This window comes from Leptinotarsa decemlineata, unplaced genomic scaffold, assembly GCF_025532065.1.
Source record: "Leptinotarsa decemlineata unplaced genomic scaffold, Ldec_3_MD MMD2_P_RNA_scaffold_14, whole genome shotgun sequence".
Taxonomy (NCBI): Eukaryota; Metazoa; Arthropoda; class Insecta; order Coleoptera; family Chrysomelidae; genus Leptinotarsa; species Leptinotarsa decemlineata.
The window spans coordinates 569,587-587,735 of NW_027412528.1; the positions used below are offsets into that span (position 1 = coordinate 569,587).

The 18,149-nt window shown below is 31.3% G+C and overlaps 1 protein-coding gene across 4 annotated transcripts; it reads left to right on the plus strand.

Annotated features, from left to right (window-relative positions):
• Positions 1 to 3,582: 3,582 nt before the first annotated feature.
• Positions 3,583 to 17,989, plus strand: LOC141482680 (uncharacterized). 4 transcript variants are annotated; one of them, XM_074176327.1, is made up of 4 exons: positions 3,583 to 3,601; positions 6,459 to 6,565; positions 7,444 to 7,602; positions 9,082 to 15,254. In XM_074176327.1, exons 3-4 carry the CDS (start codon positions 7,452 to 7,454, stop codon positions 9,270 to 9,272), a joined length of 342 nt encoding a protein of 113 aa, XP_074032428.1. In that variant the 5' UTR covers positions 3,583 to 3,601; positions 6,459 to 6,565; positions 7,444 to 7,451; the 3' UTR covers positions 9,273 to 15,254. The 4 variants fall into 4 exon arrangements, with proteins under 4 accessions (XP_074032428.1, XP_074032424.1, XP_074032420.1 ...); XM_074176323.1 differs by lacking the exons at positions 3,583 to 3,601; positions 9,082 to 15,254 and adding an exon at positions 16,060 to 17,989 and having other exon boundaries at positions 6,556 to 6,696; XM_074176319.1 differs by lacking the exon at positions 3,583 to 3,601 and having other exon boundaries at positions 6,556 to 6,696.
• Positions 17,990 to 18,149: the final 160 nt, after the last annotated feature.

Sequence of the window (18,149 nt, forward strand, 5' to 3'; positions counted from 1 at the left end):
AGACAGTGTGTGTCGTCTCTGTTTGGAAAATTATGAAACAGCAGAGCACATACTTTATGCCTGCCCCGTTAGGGACCGAATCAGGTTTTTAGAGTTTGGCAGAGCCGTATTTTTACCATCTGACCTAAAAGACCACTCACTATACAAACTAATCGGCTTCGTTAAGAAGCTGGCTTCATTTGGTCGAATGTGAATAGGTGTGAACCACACCTATTCACACGGCTTGCGGTTGAGGGTTGAATAGACCCACTTACTTTGGACCTAACCTAACCCAACCTATGTTGAATTACTAAATTCTGTATAGTTACGAAACAAGAAAATATTGTTGATTAAAAATTGTCAAACTTTAGATAAAAAAAAGTTGAAAAGGAAATAGTTTGATTGAAAGAGAACAAAGCATTTTCTCAACAATTGAAGTACAAAATACTCTTTTTTGATTAGGTGAGACATCGAGTCTTTTATTTTACCCTCTATTGCGACAGTGGTCTATCTTATTGGTTTCAAATAATGGGTTTTCCTATAGGGCAGTGTTTCTCAAACTTTTCGAATTCTCGGTTCCCTTTTATGTTTTTTGAAGGTTAGTGCGGCGCCCCGAACATAAAGACTACACTAGATATTTAATTAATAAAAGTAGGTAGGCTGTCTGAACGGATTGCATTTTGCAATTACCGATATTATCATATTATCAGAGAAATTTTATTAATAGATACCGACATATTACCTTTACTCTCAGTTATCTATGTTGTACCTTGAAACTCACCCGTGCCCCACGGCACCCCAGTAAAGGTTCCACGGCGTCCCAGGGCGCCGCGGCGCACACTTTGAGAAACACTGCTATAGGGTGATCACGTCCCTTATTTCAATTTATTCTAATATTCTTTCAGGTTTCATTCTGACTTTGCTTTTGATTTATAAAACATTCTCCTTCAGTCGGACCTATGCCGTGGTTTCAAATTTATCAGCAAAAAGAAAAGAGAAACCGAGTAGATTTTGTATATTCAACCGTATAGGAACTTCATTGATATGCGAGACTTTATTTTCTTGAGAAGTTCAACCTGCCGCTTCTGTGGCGGAAAATTTCGTAGCGAGGAATTTTTTGAAACCAACTGTCAGGATATAATATCTTCAATATCAAACGTATTCAATAAACACTTTATTGTGAGATTTTCACTAAACAGTTTTACAAAAACGCAACACGTGATTCACCACTAATCGGTAGCCTGGTGGTTTGACGTAGGTGGTTTTTTTTTCATTTATTTAGCTTCAACCACAAATATGTATTATTATTGCAATGTTATAATGTCGTTTAAATTTTATTCAATACATTTATATCACTGAGGAAATTCAATAGTTGAGTATGGTCCGATTTATCACTTAATATACTTTTCAAGTCATCTCCTAGATTATGCCGGCGTCTCTCATTTGTGTATAGTGGGCACTCCATTAAAATATGTACGATAGTAAATTCAGTATCACATATATAACACATTGGAACTTGTTCTCCTGAGAGTAGATAACTGTGCGTGGACTTGGGTGGTTTGCTTTATTCACTCAATCCATCGCTGTGTGAACCGGTGGTTCGAACCGCAAGGTCAGGCGATCAATTTTCACTTCCCATTGTCCAAGCCGTGTTACGAATTACACGTTAAAAGGTATGACATCGTTAGTCCTTAGCTCGCATAAGTTTCGACTTTTCAGAGTTGTTGTTCGTAGGAGGGCGACACCTGGTTAACTAAAAAACAGATTTTAACAGAAACAGAATCGCAGATGAGTTGGAGATGTTACCTTCTACCAAATGACTTTTTTCCAAAGAGATAACCGCATTGAAATGAATGTACTTACCGTTGCGTTTCTACTGTTCGGACCTATTGAGAGAGTACATACAAAGAGTATTTTTGTTGTCAGTCAATATCTCATACATTTTTTCACAAGAAATAACATGTCGAATTTCAAGGAAAACCGTGCCATTCTGTACCTTGTTTCTATCATATTTGAGCTCCTGTTGTGGGTAGTGAACATATTTTCAAAAATTGGAAAATTGCTTTGCAAGGTATTTTAGAAACCACATTCACGGGGTTTGTATTGCTGTATGAATGAAAATTGGGAACCTTCAATCGACAGAAAGCTCAAACCAGAATCATCAATAATAATCCCTACGGTGGTTTGTTGCAAAATTGTTTCTATATAGGTAACTGCCAAATAAGTAATCTTTTTTTGCCTCTGAAATTTTCTCTGCGTTTATAATTTAACAAGTTCTACACTTGCAAGGCTGTACCGAAGAACCAAAAAAGATTATATATCTATCTATCATACACTGTTAATATATCATTTAAAAAAATCGCCAGAGAAATGGTCATCACTAAGCCTCAAGAGCGTATTGTAGCCTTCACCAAGTTTCTTACTATGAGGTGTAAAATAATGTAGGGAAAATGTCATGAAAATGATGTAAATGAGTTTAACTCTAAGGATTAGAATCCAGCCTACAATACTTGGCATATGGTACCGTTATTTGACTATGCTGATGGTTCTGATGCGATGAATGTTTAGTCAAGTTGTAAAGTGCAAAGTATACATGAGTGGAGTTTGCTGTGTACATGCACTTTTGTTGAGGAATGATTATTTTCCGAGCGCTTTCCATTGCTAAAACCAGTGCAGGGTGTGTTTTTATGTTCCATTGGTAAACAAGTAGCATTCCACATGTTCTATTGGAATATCAGTTACCTATACGAGGATTGCACTCGGTGTATATTTCTCAGCACTAGCGTTTTAAGGTCGTGTGGCTCTGCTTGGCTCTGCTTGGCAGAACCATGGCCCATAAATATAAAATACAAATGTTGAGTCGATTATTTTAATCATCGAGTAATGATGGAAAAATTGAAATAGAACTCAAATACCCGTGTGAAGAAATAAAAAAATCCATCACATAATAATAAGTTCCAGTAATGATGAAGGAAATTGGGCAAAAGTGAAGCATAGGTAAAAAAAATTCCTTTTCTCTTTCTTCCAGCTTTCATAATAGATCTTTAACTTCAGTGGCCTCACATATCATTCACACATGATTTCAATTGACCTAAATTTGTATTAGACACTTGTTAAGAATGTGGGGAAATATACTAATATTTGAGTATTTCAAGGTTTCTTGGATATTATGATCATGATCAACTATAGTGAACTGCATAAGACTATCTTGAATTATTTTTAGATTAGTTGAATTATAAATGCTCATTTATTGTTTATTCTGATTTCATATTGAATTTATAATGATTTGTTTTCAGAATAACCATTTACATTAAATTAACAATTATTTCTGTCAATCTAAGGCGTTAAAATAATAAAAATAATAGTATTATATATTAAAGTAGCCAGTAAATTAGATTTTGATCTTTCTTGTTAAAGTATTATAGTAGTCATGTTGAATGAATGTGCTGAAATTGATATTCCATTATACTTGCAACAAATATTGTAATTTGACAGAACTCCTGGAGGGTCACTGTGACACGAGATCACTACTAGTTTAATCAATGAAAAACGCTATCGGTCAAAGAACTTCCCCTGACCTCGAAATTCAACAAACTGACAAAGAGAAAGAGTAGAGGTACAGGTACAGACTATTCGATATGCGATATGGAGCCTGAATTTAATGTAATAAATAATCAACAAACACTCAAACCATTCACATTTGTAGAATTAGAAAAAGCTTTGAAATGCAAAAAAATTACAGCACCTGGAGTTGACGGTATACCATACAGCATGTTTATGTATCTGCCAAGAAATTTGAAATTGATGCTACTAACAATATATAATAAAATATTACAAGGAAACCAGTTACCAGAAACATGGAAAGATTATTTATTGATAGGAATTAAAAAAATAAATATTGATATAGAAAACGTAAATAGTTATAGACCGATAGTATTGGCTAATTGCGGGCTTAAGATATTAGAAAAAATAATCAGAAACCGGGTGGAATGGGAAATCGAACACAATCAAATATTAACTAGATATCAAATGGGATTCCGTAAAGGATTAGGGACAATGGACTGCATTAGTTATCTAATTTCATACGTACAAATGGCATTTAACCTCAATGATAATGTAATAGCAGTTTTCTTAGATATAAAGGGAGCATATGACAACGTCAACATTCATAAACTATACAATTACATGATAAAATACGGAATAGATAATAACATAGCTAAAGTAATATTCAGAATTCTAAATAATAGACAAAACTTAATTATAGATAAACAAGGAAATAAACACGGTCCACAAATAAATACAAAAGGAATACCACAAGGATCCCCAATCAGTCCCATACTATTTAACATATATATAAAATCACTTTTCGATATAATACCTAAACATGCCAAACTTATAGCGTATGCAGACGACCTAGTGGTAATATGTAAAGGGAAAAATATAATAGATATCAGAGACAAAATGAACATTATTCTAAATGAAATAAACACATGGATGAAAGAGCATGACTTCCAATTATCAGAGGAAAAATGTGAAACAATATTGTTTAAACGAGGGAGAGCATGCATAGAACAGTTAGATATAAAAATAGGGCAGTCTCAAATTAAAATATCAAGTGATGTTAAATATTTAGGAACAATAATAACACATAATCTAAAATGGGATAAACACATAGAAAACATAATAAATAAGGCAAAAAAGGGAATAAACGTAATCAAAAGTTTTTGTAGAACATGGTGGGGGGCGGACCCAGTAACAATGAAAATGGCGTACAATGGCCTAGTGAGAACACATTTAGAATATGGGGCTATACTTTTCAACCCATGCACAAAAAAAAACCTAAATAAACTAGAACAAACGTATATACAAGGTCTTCGGATTATACTAGGATGTATGAAATCTACACCTAGAAACGTTATACTTGCGGAAGCGGGAGTAATAAATCTAGAACATAGAAGGAAATGGTTAGCACATAAGTATGTAATAAAACGTATGGATTTTAAGCCACCTATTATATATATTTTGGAAATACTAACTATCATGGAAGGGAAACAAAACAACTATTGGAAACCCCACCAAACACCATATCTGATAGAGGCATATAAACAATGTAAAATATTTAAAAATAGCATATATACAAATGAAATAATACCAAATTTTAGTTTTGAGTATGATACCTATATACAAGAAGTAGAGACAATAGATACAAAACTTAAAAAAAATGATATAAATACAAAAAATGATTTTCTAAAATTTGCAGAAGAATATGAAAATGAATATAATTTCATTTATACAGATGCTTCCAAACAAAATAACAGGGTGGGAATGGGAATATACATACCAATAATTGACTACTCTTTTTCAGCAAGATTAAACGATTATACAAACATATGTGACGCAGAAATCATTGCAATAAATGAGGGTATGCGAATTTGTATTCAAAAAAACTTACACAAAAATATAATATTAACAGATTCTAAAAGTGCAATAGAAAGAATAAAAAATATGGATTCAACAGCAAACAATGATTTTATTACATTAAACATAAAAGATAAAATAAGAACAAATACAAATAATAATAAAACATTTAAAATAGCCTGGATACCAGGTCATCAACAAATAGAAGGTAATGAAAAAGTTGATAAGTTAGCAAAAATTGGTAACCACCTTAATATTCCGCTGGATATTAAAATAGATAAAAAAAACTTTATACCCCACATAAAACAAATAATAAATACATCATTTTACACCCAATGGAAACACGAAATTCAAAACAAAGGTAAAATGTATTTTAGGGTCCAACCTGACTATCCAACAAAACCATGGTACACAAAAATACCAAATATGGACAGAAGACACATAACAAGTATCATTAGAATGAGAACAGGACACTGCAGTTGTAAACAACATTTATATCGCATAGGGGTCAGTGATAGTCCAAACTGTGAATGCGGACAAATAGAGACAATAAATCATATCTTTTTAGAATGCCCAATCAACAGTATCCCCGGACAAGATTTATATCAAAAATTTATTAACAACGGAATCAAAGCACCGTTCGATATGTTTACAGTACTTAGGAATTTAAATTTAAAAATTATTAAGGACATAACACAATTTATGCTACACAATCAAATTAAAGTATAAAAGAAAGAAAAGGTAATTGTATCGTTTAAAGACAAACCCTTGTATCATTCACCCTTGTATGTGTCTTTCGTCTAAATTTCTATCTGTGATATGTGAAAATACTAACAAACCTACACCGAATACAACAGACAAAAGACAGCAAAAAGTAATAAAGAGAGCAAAAGAAGAAGAAAGTGACACAATAAGGAAGCAGTCTGCATAAAGCAGGACAACTGCAACCCCGGACGAAGCGACTGTTACATAAGTAACGTGTAACAGAAGGAGAACTGGCTAAATGCGCCTGATCGGAAGCAAGGGCCAACCAAACGGAGAGAGAGAGAGAGAGAGTACAGGTACAGACTTCATTTGACGTTTCTTCGAAAATGGCGGTGTTTGTTTGTTAATGCTATATTTCAAAATGAAAGTATTTATTGTGACCAAAATATTCGAATTGTAAATGGTAGGTTCTGCTAATTGTGCTATTGTTCGCGTCAATGTCACAAAATAACGGTGTTGTGGGTTTGAATTTGAACCCAAAAACGAATAAACAAATAAAACATGAAAGAAAAATGAAATTAACTCGAAAATCAGGTAGGAAGCAGTCAATGAGTGATCTTTAAGGTTTTTCAAGCTTGCGTTGGTTTGAATATCTTAACGGGTGTTAACTAACTTTTAAACACCCCATCGCATGATAACATGATAGTTTTCCAATTATAAATAGATACTACAACTAGCATGCATTATCTTTTGAATGGAGTCACATTTGACAGTATGGTATAATAAAATTGCTGGGAATAATTCTCCGAATATCTCTTATTAACTTTTGTATTATTTTATTAAATTGATGGATGTAGCCCTTACTACGTGGTAGGAAATCGCAATGAAGAAAAGATAATTGAAACTTTCTGTTTTTTACCACTTTTATTTGTAACTATTATTGCAGTTTCGTCCTTATAAGGACATTTTCAAACTTATACATTAATGTTTAAGTTTGATGTATAAGTTTGAAAATGTCCTTATAGGACGAAACTGCAGTAACGTTAGTTACAAATAAAAGTGGTAAAAAACATAGAAAGTTTCGATTATCTTTTCTTCTTTATTATTTTATTGTGAATAGTGTGGCAAAAACATTTAATAACCCTTAAAAATGGAAAGCTTTCATTAATAGCATCATATGCTTCGTGTAATCATATAAGTCCAAATATTGATAGTTTTCAAAAAATAATTTCATATAGCAGGAAATTACGAATGAATTCTTGCATGTCTCGCCACTAAGCACTAATTTTCAGTTGTAATATTGTTCAATACTTCCATTTACGAGAACTTTTTCCGCTTCAGTATTAAACATGCTAGCAGTGATGGAGGCTTCTCAGAGTGATGCAGGACCAAGTAACTCTGCAAATAATATACCTGTCACACCTGAAAGTCCTACTAATGCTCAAGAATTTCTATCATCTGGACGTACCGGTCGGCGAAATGCCCTTCCTGATATTTTAGGTAAGTAACAGTTAAGGATGCTTGTTGAAGGCTGAAATTTTTTTCTTAGATTTCTACACATGTACTCCAAAAATGTGATAATGGATTTCTAAATAAAGATGACTTGGTAAGCAGATCAGAAAGACTCTTTTCTCTAGAATCTAGAGAAATATTGCCACCTTATAAATAATTGCTACTCAAGATTGTTTGTTTTGAAAATTGAATCAACAGAAAATAACAATAGTGAACCTTAGGAAATTTACATTCTACAAACAGTACAATTAGATTCTGTCTGCTCCATTTCAAGATTATATCCTGCTTCAAAAAATTGAAAGCTGAATAGTGGAAAGAGGCATGCAGCCATTGAAACAAAAGTCAGTAAAATCTCTAAAGCATTGAAAGAGAATTTTGAATTATGTTTCGATCATCCCAACATCTATCTGAATCATTAAACATTAATTATTTTGAATTTATTGATAAATTGAAAGAAAAATGTTCAATAAAGTCTAAATAAGAATAAATCAAAATAATAATTTTACTTGGAGATTTCTGTTGAAGACAGAAAATTACAAGAGAATTGGATGTATCACAGAGACTAATTAGAATAACTAGGGAATAAGTAGAATAACGAGAAATATTACCTAAGTTAGCAAAAAGGAACGGGATGGGTACAAGTAAAATAGAAAATAGGAAAACAGCAGAATTTGGAACAGAATAGTTATCAATGGAATGGAAGTAATTAAAGAAAAACATTTAGTTGTATCAATTCTTGAAAAAAACTCTGTGAATTACATACCAAATGGTATATCTTGGCTGTGGCATCTGGTATACACTCTGTATGCATTTGTTTCAGCATCAAAATGTTAAACTATAGTATAATATTTCCTTAAGCAGCAGAGTAATAAATCATTTCAGGTAACTTTTCCATAGATATACATAAATGAGTCGTTCAAGAAGTGAAAAATGTAGTATTTATTTTAAATATTCAATGTTTTATGATTCAATATAACAAATCTCGAAAGACTTTATAGTTCTATGAATATGAGTAACAAAAATATGGAACATTTGTATTAATCAAAAAGAAAAAGGCTGGGTTGTAAAAACCAAACATATCAATCAAAACCTTTTAAATGAATGAGAGTTAATAAAACAGCTAGAAAACAGAAAATTCACAATTACAGGGTGATTCATTTCTCAAAGTGAATCAGATTGCACCAAAATTACTACAAATTCAAACAGAACTAAAATGACATAACATAACATCGAAAGTGGTAATGGAAATAAGGAGTTGTGCATGTCAAAAACCTAGAAACAAAAACATCCGGAGGGATAGCCTGTCTTTCTTGATAGGAGTATATCCTCATCTAAAAGAACTTGTCTACGTATCTGATTTTTGGCTGGGAATAATTCTCTCAGTATTATATACTATAGTATATAAATATACAAATACAGATGTTATCGAGTGTGTATGATATAAATCAAAAATGAAACGATTTGTAGACACAACACTCCAGAAAGGGGGCACTGGCTATTGGCCTCATCAATGCGGTGCAGCCAAATGTAAAAATGGGCAACACTTGTTTACCGAAAATAGAAAACAACACATACGCACGAAGTCAACAACAGGAGCCAACCGCACATTTGTGGTTCCAGTTAGAAGACCTAGAATTCTCAGGCTACATCAAACATGACCACGTAGGCAGCTCTAGCTACCGCTAGCTGAAATCCGGGACCAGGATATAAATACAGATATAGATATATTTCAGATAATAAAAATCAAAAGTCTTTTACTGCTGTTTTATAATGTGGTGCAGTTCCATCCTGTTGAAAACATATGTTTCTATTAATATCTGCGATGTTAACACGATCAGGAAAAAGTTGTCGTAAATCAGATATTAAAACATTATGTGAAGAATTCGAGTAACTGGCCCCAGTTACTGTCCCCTAAAAAAATATGGTCCAATTATTGTGTTATTCTGTATGTCAGCCCAAACGTTCACTTCAATAAGATAATGCGTGTGACCTTCCCTCATCCAGTGTAAATGAGGCCTACTCCAATACCGACAATATTGCTTGTTCACCGTTCCATGTAAGATAAACGTTGCCACATTGAAAAAAGAATATTTTTGAAAAACATCGGATTCTGTTGACATCTATCCATTATTTCACAAAATTCTAATCTACGATCAGGGTCATCCTCATTCAGTTCTTGATGCAGTTGAATTTCATATGGATGGTATTTGTGTTTTCAAAATTCTCAATACAGAAATTTTACATTCATCTTCATCACCAGCTACTTCTCTTGTTGGTGTATGTGAGTTTCTTCAAAAGATAATAAAAAAATCCAATTTCTTGACGTTCAGTTTTGATCTCCCAGTTTTGGGAAGAAAGGATTTATAACAAAATACAATACAAATAATTGGAGAAGTCTAGCGAACTAACTGAATGTCAAATACGTCTTATCTTTTTGTGACAAACTAATAGACTAGTCAATCGTCACTGGTATTTATCCCAAGGGAGATATGTTTGTTTTAAATAAAATCTATATTTTCTTGATTATCTTATTTAAAAAATCAAAACATACCATATGGCTGAATAAAGAATTGGAAACCCTTTCAAACGAGGTATCACACGCTACCCCTTTCTATTCAAAATTTTTAAAAGGGTAGCTATAGCATCTATGGGGTTGATGGGGCAGTTGAATAATTGAAACAGTTGATTTTCAGATATAGAAATTGACCTGTTTCAGGATTTTTCATTTTCGTTAATAAACACGTAGAAAATGAATGTATCCGTTACTTTAGGACCGCATTGTATATTATTAACACATACAGAACACCAGATAGTGATTTTGAAACTTTTTTCAACAAGGTAGAACAATTACTCTATAACAAAGAGGATACTTTTATAATCTTTAGTGACATAAGTATTAAGTTTCTCGAATGTAGTATAAATTAAATGTGGTTAAGAAATTTGTAACAAGTGCACAATATAAAACATTACATCAAAGAGCCGGCAAGGATAACTGACCATTCTGCAACTTGCATAGACAATATCTTCTCAAATACAGAAATAAGCTATGCACAGGTGCTATCCGATCATACATATATCAACTCTATACTCTACAAACGAATATTCACTGATTCCAATAACATCTCAACAACATATCTCCAGTGAAGTCTGTTTTCCATGTCCGTCACTTAAACTAAATTTAAAAATAACAAAAAAATTGTATTCTCCTGAAATAATAAAATTCATGTACAAATTTGTGAAATGGAAAGGGTGAAAAAAACATACAATACAAGAGCTACATTGCAGCATATAAACAGTTTTTAAAAAAAGTGTGAATGCTGAGTAAAACATTTTCAAAAACAAAAAAATTATGACAGACTTTTCAATTCGCCTAATATCAATTATTAATAAAGAGGGAAATCGTACTAAGCAGATAAATGAGGTCCATATTGTTGATAATCAAGAACAGTCGGTCACTGATCCAATGAAAAAAGTAAATCAATCAATGACTTTTTTATAGACTCTTCTCAAACTTTCAGCAAACCTAATAATGATGATAGAAAAATTAACAAATTCCACAAAAAAAAATCCAGCTGGCAGTCTGCTGGCATAGATAAACGGGAAAATTCTTAAATATGTCTGTACTCTTGTCCAGAAAATGTATCATATTTTTCAAATGAATGTTTCGCATATGGAACATTTCCAGATGTTAAGGAATCAAAATGTATACATGTATTCAAAAATAAGTGCTTTCCCTGTGACATACATGAGTATAGGGCTATATGCATACAGAGTCAAATCGCCAAACTATTCAAAGCATTTTATTGTGGTAAATTGACCAAGTACTTGAATCATTTCGACCTCCTCCCAGCAAATCAGAATGGTTTCCATAAACACAAATCAACCAGCTCAGCAATTTCCGATTACCTAGAGTTTATCTAAAGTGCACTGAATGATAGAAATAATGTTCTTGGACTGTTGTATGACTTTCAGTCGTGTAATTTATACTATTGATCATGATTTGTTAATCATTGGGAGGGTTAGGAGTTAGGGATGATCGGATTTTATGTATAACATCATACGATAATTTGTATATGTAGAGACAATAAAATTTTGGGTTTTGCTTTCATTCAACTTGATTTTATTATGTATGAACCGACACTTTGCAGAATTCTGTCACTTATCAACAGATTCTATAAGATCAGCAAATAATTGTATCGTCAACAATTATGTGCCATAAAATGACATAAGTCGTTGATGTTCACAATAAATAATAGGAATATAGCATTTCTTTCAAGATAATTTCTATTTAATTCAAAGGGGTATATTTTTAACTGAAATTTTTTTTGGAACAGAAAGGTTTTGGCTTTTTACATCTCCATCTTTCTATAAAAAATGTAGGGATCTCCCAAAGAAAGGAAGGAAGCAATTAATTTAAAAAAATAAACTCTACAAAAATGTGTAGATCATGCATAGAAGTTACTTTCAGACACAAACTGGAAGAGAAAGCCCTCTTGAAACAACTTTCATAAAAACATTGAATTACATGAAATAAAGAGTAATTTTGAAACAATACTTTTATATGAACAATGAACTATACTAAGGTTTAAGCAATAAAATGCCATTTAGGTAATTGCTATATTTCCAAAAGCAGACAAAAATACGATACTATACAACACTCATCGATCCCCAAATTGAACTCTATTTAGAATAAGAAAGAAGTAGGGATGACATGCGTATATCGAAGATATAAAATACAGGATGTCACATATACAAAAAACACTTTTATCTAATTCAGTTTGTACTTCAAACATTCGTTATGGAATTGAATCTCTATGTTGCAGGACTTTATAAAGATGGAGAAGTATAAATCCAAAACCGTTCTTTCTCAAAAGTAATTCTCTCCTAAACATATACAGCTTTCAATTCAAACAAGATTAATAAGGATTAAATCAAATAGACGTATGAATATTTTTACTTACTGTCATCGTGACATGAATAGTTTTGTCTCATCTGAGACATAAAGACAAAAGATAAAATCAGACTCCTAAAGGAGAACATACTCCCCAGTAAACAATCCTATATCTCAATTGAGACTCTACCAGCTTTAGCTGCATATATTCTTAGTTCGTTAGATGTTATTCTCAATGAATAACATCACGAGAGTGTATTATCCAGAAAGAGAATTTGGCCTAAAATTTGGGTTTTTTTCCAATAAATATACCAAGAAATTTGTTGCATAATGTATTTTCAATTACATTAGCATTCTAAGCTATGGGAATATCATCCACGCTATAAAAACATGCACCTTTTCCATTCTTGTGACTTTAGTAACATGTTTGCTGATGATACAATGTTATCTATTTCAAGTAGTGATTTGGATAGTGCTATCAAGAAAATGAACAACTCACTAGCAACAATTCATTCCTATCTAAATAGCAATAAACTTATACTTATTATAAATAAAACTAAAGCAATGCTATTATCTACACCACATAAGATAAAATATATTAATATGGACCAATATATACTTTCAATAAATGGTGAAAAATCTACATTTGTAAACGATATTAAGTATTTGGGTTTCATGCTAGGTAACACTATTTATTTCAATGCCCATTTTAAGTCTACAGAAATTGCAGAATCAAGGAATACAAATAATTTCAAGGCGTAACCGATAAACAAATATTATTTTCATATTGGACTCATTAAAATGGTTATCACTATCACAGAGATTATACTTGACATCTATGATTTTCATTTTTAAAGTCTTGAATAAGTTGATGCCAGAATACTTTAATGGTTTTATTGTCTTTAAATCTCAAATTAATAATCATCCAACAAGAGGGAATATAGGACAACAACTTCACTTAGCAAAATACAATCTTACTAAGTCAATGAAATCATTATTTTATAAGAGTTTGAAAGAATACAATGAACTACCCAATCACATAAAAGATGCGAAAACAATTAATGAATTTAAAACTAGTCTTGTTATGCATACATGATCTAATCACTAATATTTATTCCAATATTATATAACATTATCATTATATATCAATTTATATCCACGGGCCTATGTACATGTTAGTAATATTTTAATTTGTTTTTTTCAATTATATGTATATTAGGACTATTAAAAAAAAATCATTCATAATTGAGAAATAATATATTGATATTTGCATTACACCAATTCATGATTTTTTTGCTATCTGAGAAAATGGCATTGTAAAATTCTGTAGTTTTATGTTGTGGTGTCACTCTGCAAATAAAGTAAATTTACTCCTTGTATCAATAGTTGTTGAGTGAATTTCATAAGTTCGGACTTTCATTGTCTAATATCATATAAAATGATTTTTTTATATCATATTAGACAATAGAAGTAAGAACTAATGAAATTCACCATGAAACATTGTCAACCACCTTCAAACAAAAGTTGTTAAGTGGTTGATGTGAAGGAGAAATAGGATAGAACCTAGTATTGAACCTTGTGAGTTTAATTTGAACTTTCATTTTATTTCTCAACATTCTGTAAACCCACATTGCTACAAAAAGTACAGGTTGGTATTCAGAATTTCAAAATGGAGAGTGGTCCAATATATAGCCTTTTTCAAATAGCTTATACCCGTCCTCTGTTGATAAGTGAAGTTTGTACACTAGACACAAAAATTGCGGGATTAAAAAAATTTTTGATAATTTTCAGACTGTAACACGAAAGCAGATCGTCATCCAGTAAAAAAACAACAAATTGTAGTCTCAAGTGTCTAGTTTTCGGATGCAACCAAAACAAATTTTTATCATTTACGGTTTCGAAGTAATTCAGAGAGAACAACAGAAATAAAAATATTTCACAAATTTAGCTTCTCTTGAAAATGGTCCACGGATATGAATTTTTTTTTCGCAATTTCACCCCATTGATTTTTCAGAAAATTTAATACCATTGCGTTTTTGGAAAATTGTGTACGATAATTTGCCACGGAGATATCGTCCATCAAAGAAAAAAAGTAATTATTACCTTGGACAGTTTTTCAAAAAAGTAAATTAAATAGTATTAAATTTTGTAAGAAGTATAATGCACTTCATAAAATGACTGTTTAAAAAATATTGCAATAATTTGATCATGGAAATACTCAAATGTTTTTTACATAATTACGTGAAAATTTTTACTTAATAAATTAATTTCCATATTTTAAAAATGAAATGAAAAAATATTCAATCGACCTACCTTTCATAACACTAATATTTTGATTTCACTCTAAATTCTTTATAGCAAGAGGAATGATACCCGATTTTTTCGTCATTCCAATTTTCCGGTAGTACGACATTACAATATTTGTGTTCATGATGCTTTCCAGCAGATAGAAAAGTTCGACAAGAAAGCCAAATATCTTTAGCGAATTTCTTGATTTCTTAGCGTTTCTCTCGAAAGCGAGGGTTGTGAAAATGTAGAGAATAAATCCATTTTTATAAATTTCGAATTCCATTGGAGGATCGGCAAAACGTACCACGCAATTTGTAGGACAACGTGGGTGTATCATTTTTCATGACCTCGTTGATAATACATTTTGGAAAGGGGGTACCTCTTCGATAAAATCTGAAATTTTGTAGGACAAATGATTTTTCTGCTAATATCAATAATTATTTTGAGAATAAAAAACAGTTAGTAATAAATTTTTTATTATCGTCAAACCAACATATTATATATCTGCTCCTCCTCTCAGTTACCACAATCGAGCATTTTCGTGAAGGAAACTGTTGGGCGTCTCATTGAAACGAAGCTACTCACGAAAACTCAACTTGACAGTAATTATTTTTACATCTCATATTTGTACTACAACTTTTGAGTGTCGGACCAGAAAAACGTACCACGCAATTTGTAGGACAATGTGGGTGTTAAATTATATAAATATTAAGTAACTGATCAAATAAAATTAAGCTGGTTAGTAATTATATTTCATGTCTTTGTACATGTTGCAAAGGGGAGACCTCTTTGATCAAATCGAGCATTTTGTATGACAAATATTTTTTCGGCTAATTCAGATAATTATTTTCAGAATTATTTGAAAATAAACCAGTTAGTAATGAATTTTTGACAACCGCTAAATCAACAAATTACGTTCTTATTACCCCCTGTTAGCTACCACTTACGAAATTTTTGTACTGGCAAATATTGGGCGTCTCGTCAAAATGAAGCTACTCACGGAAAATTGGCTTTTTAGTAATAAATAACGAAAAAGGGCGAGGGATCCCGCACTAATATCTTCAGTGGTGAACTCCTAAACCCTGAAGATGTCTTCTGCAGCAGAAAAAACATTTGGTACTACAAGTCCCTTTCAACAATAGCCTACCGGCCCAGATTTTGTCCTTTCTAATTGTGACTTCAGCAGTGAAAGTCGTATGTTCTTATACTGATGTTTCAAGAAACATTGTAGTAATATTTCAAATAAATGAAATTAATTTGTTTAGGACAACATGCTCTTGTCACCAGTTCTGACTTACCATCGAAACTTCAAGGACTTTCAACAAATGATAAGTCGTCAGAGGACAAAAGACATCAACCAGGGACAAGTAAGAGCTGAAAGGGTTATTTTTCAGGAAATGGGATGTTCAAGTAACTCTTCTTTATTCGTTTAGAGGAATTAAAAGAAGAACTAAATTAGTTTTGTGTAAAGTGTTTCTCCTAAAGGAACGTAATCTCGTAACTTAGAATACTCAATATTTCAATACAAGAAAACACAATACATAGTCAATGAATTAAATTGGAATATCTGAGAAATATATATTTTTCAACCAAACATATGTTGAATTTGATTCAGGAAGCACTTTCCATATTTGAGGAATGATTCATGAATTCTGATAGAGATGTAGTTATCACAGGAATCAAGCCCATCTCATATTTATTGTAAATAGTTGAATATTATTTTAAATTATTATAGTGGAATCTAACGTGTGTGTATAGTATTATGATGTATTGTTTATTCAATTTAATGTACTTTTCACTCACTGAATATTATTTATATATCATCGTCAAATTCTTGCCAAGTCTGGTATTAGAGCATGAAAGTCATTAAAATTGAGTTTTCGAATTGTTGAAATAATGGCGCCTTATATATATATATATATATATATATATATATATATATATCAGAGTTTCTGAATCAGAGATAATAAAGTAAAATTGTAAATCTTTTCAAGAAATCGAACTCATGTTCAACATAACCTTTTGAAGTATTTTGAGTTGTAAATAAGAGGTATCACAAAATTGATCAAAATGGCAATCCTGGAAGGAAAGAAACTAGCCTTCCCAAATGGCCTTCATTTTCAGTGGAGAAATTACCTAGGTTGATTTTGAAGTTTTAAAATTTATAGGAAGGAAAACTACTCATACTTAACGACAGAAGAAAACAAACAATTCCTGAACTGTACAAGAAGTTAAATTAACTGGTTTGTTACTTGGGTATCAATGTTTATTCAGTTTAAACATTGAACGTTGATCAACGTTGTTATTTCGAAAAACTGTCCCCCATATTATTTATAACAAAATTAATTGCTATAAAAGTAACTACTTAAATTATCTCAAATGAAAATATGGCTTGGTGTTCAATTGCATATTTGTCAAATATAATATTTTTATTATCTAATAAATATTGCAAAAAAACATAGAAAATTAAACTTTCTTCCAGCTCGGTTACAACTATATTATAACAGAAACAAATACTGTGTTACCATATTTATAAATAAAATTATTAGTAAAATAGTTTCCTTGAAAGAGAAGCTTCAAAATGTGTATGGCAAGCTTATTAGAAACTACTAACCTCATCAATTATTGGCAGTTATATGTGAAATATTATGCATGAGTATTTTTCCTCGATAGTGGTTTCTAAGGAAAAAAGTAATACAATCTGAATGAGAAACTGTAGAGGATCTTTCCATTGTGTTCTGTTGAACAAAAATTCCTACAAAGTTGGAAAACATTAGCTTCATTTACTGATTATATTTATTGATAGTGACTTTCATGTTTCTAAGCCGTCTCAATAAATTAGGAACTATTTTCTTAGTATTTATTATTTATTAATTTAATACATTTGGTTTTGTAGATATATTTAAAGATAGAATGGCCTGAACTTTGTAGCTGTATCAACGATCATTGTGATATTATTTTACTTTATACAAAAATCTGTTAGTTTTTTCACCTTTTACTTCCAGTGTATTGTGATAATTTACTATCGTGTTGTAATTAATTTAAAAAATGTATTAATATATTTTTTAATGTTTTCCCTTATAAAGGTTTGAAACATTTTGAATTTTCATTGTTTAAATTAATTATTCACCTCCACCAAAAGTTTTATATATTTGGAATGTTTTTTGTTAATTGAATAAATATAATGAAAATATATTTGAATTTAATTCATCTGAACCTTAATTTCACATGATTTCAATATAGATTTTTCAAATTATATTTACAAAATTCTTGAATCCAAAAGAAGCACTTCTCACAATCACTGGAACTGCAGTTTTCCGTCCATCGATAAGGATTTATTCTATGCAAGGGGTTC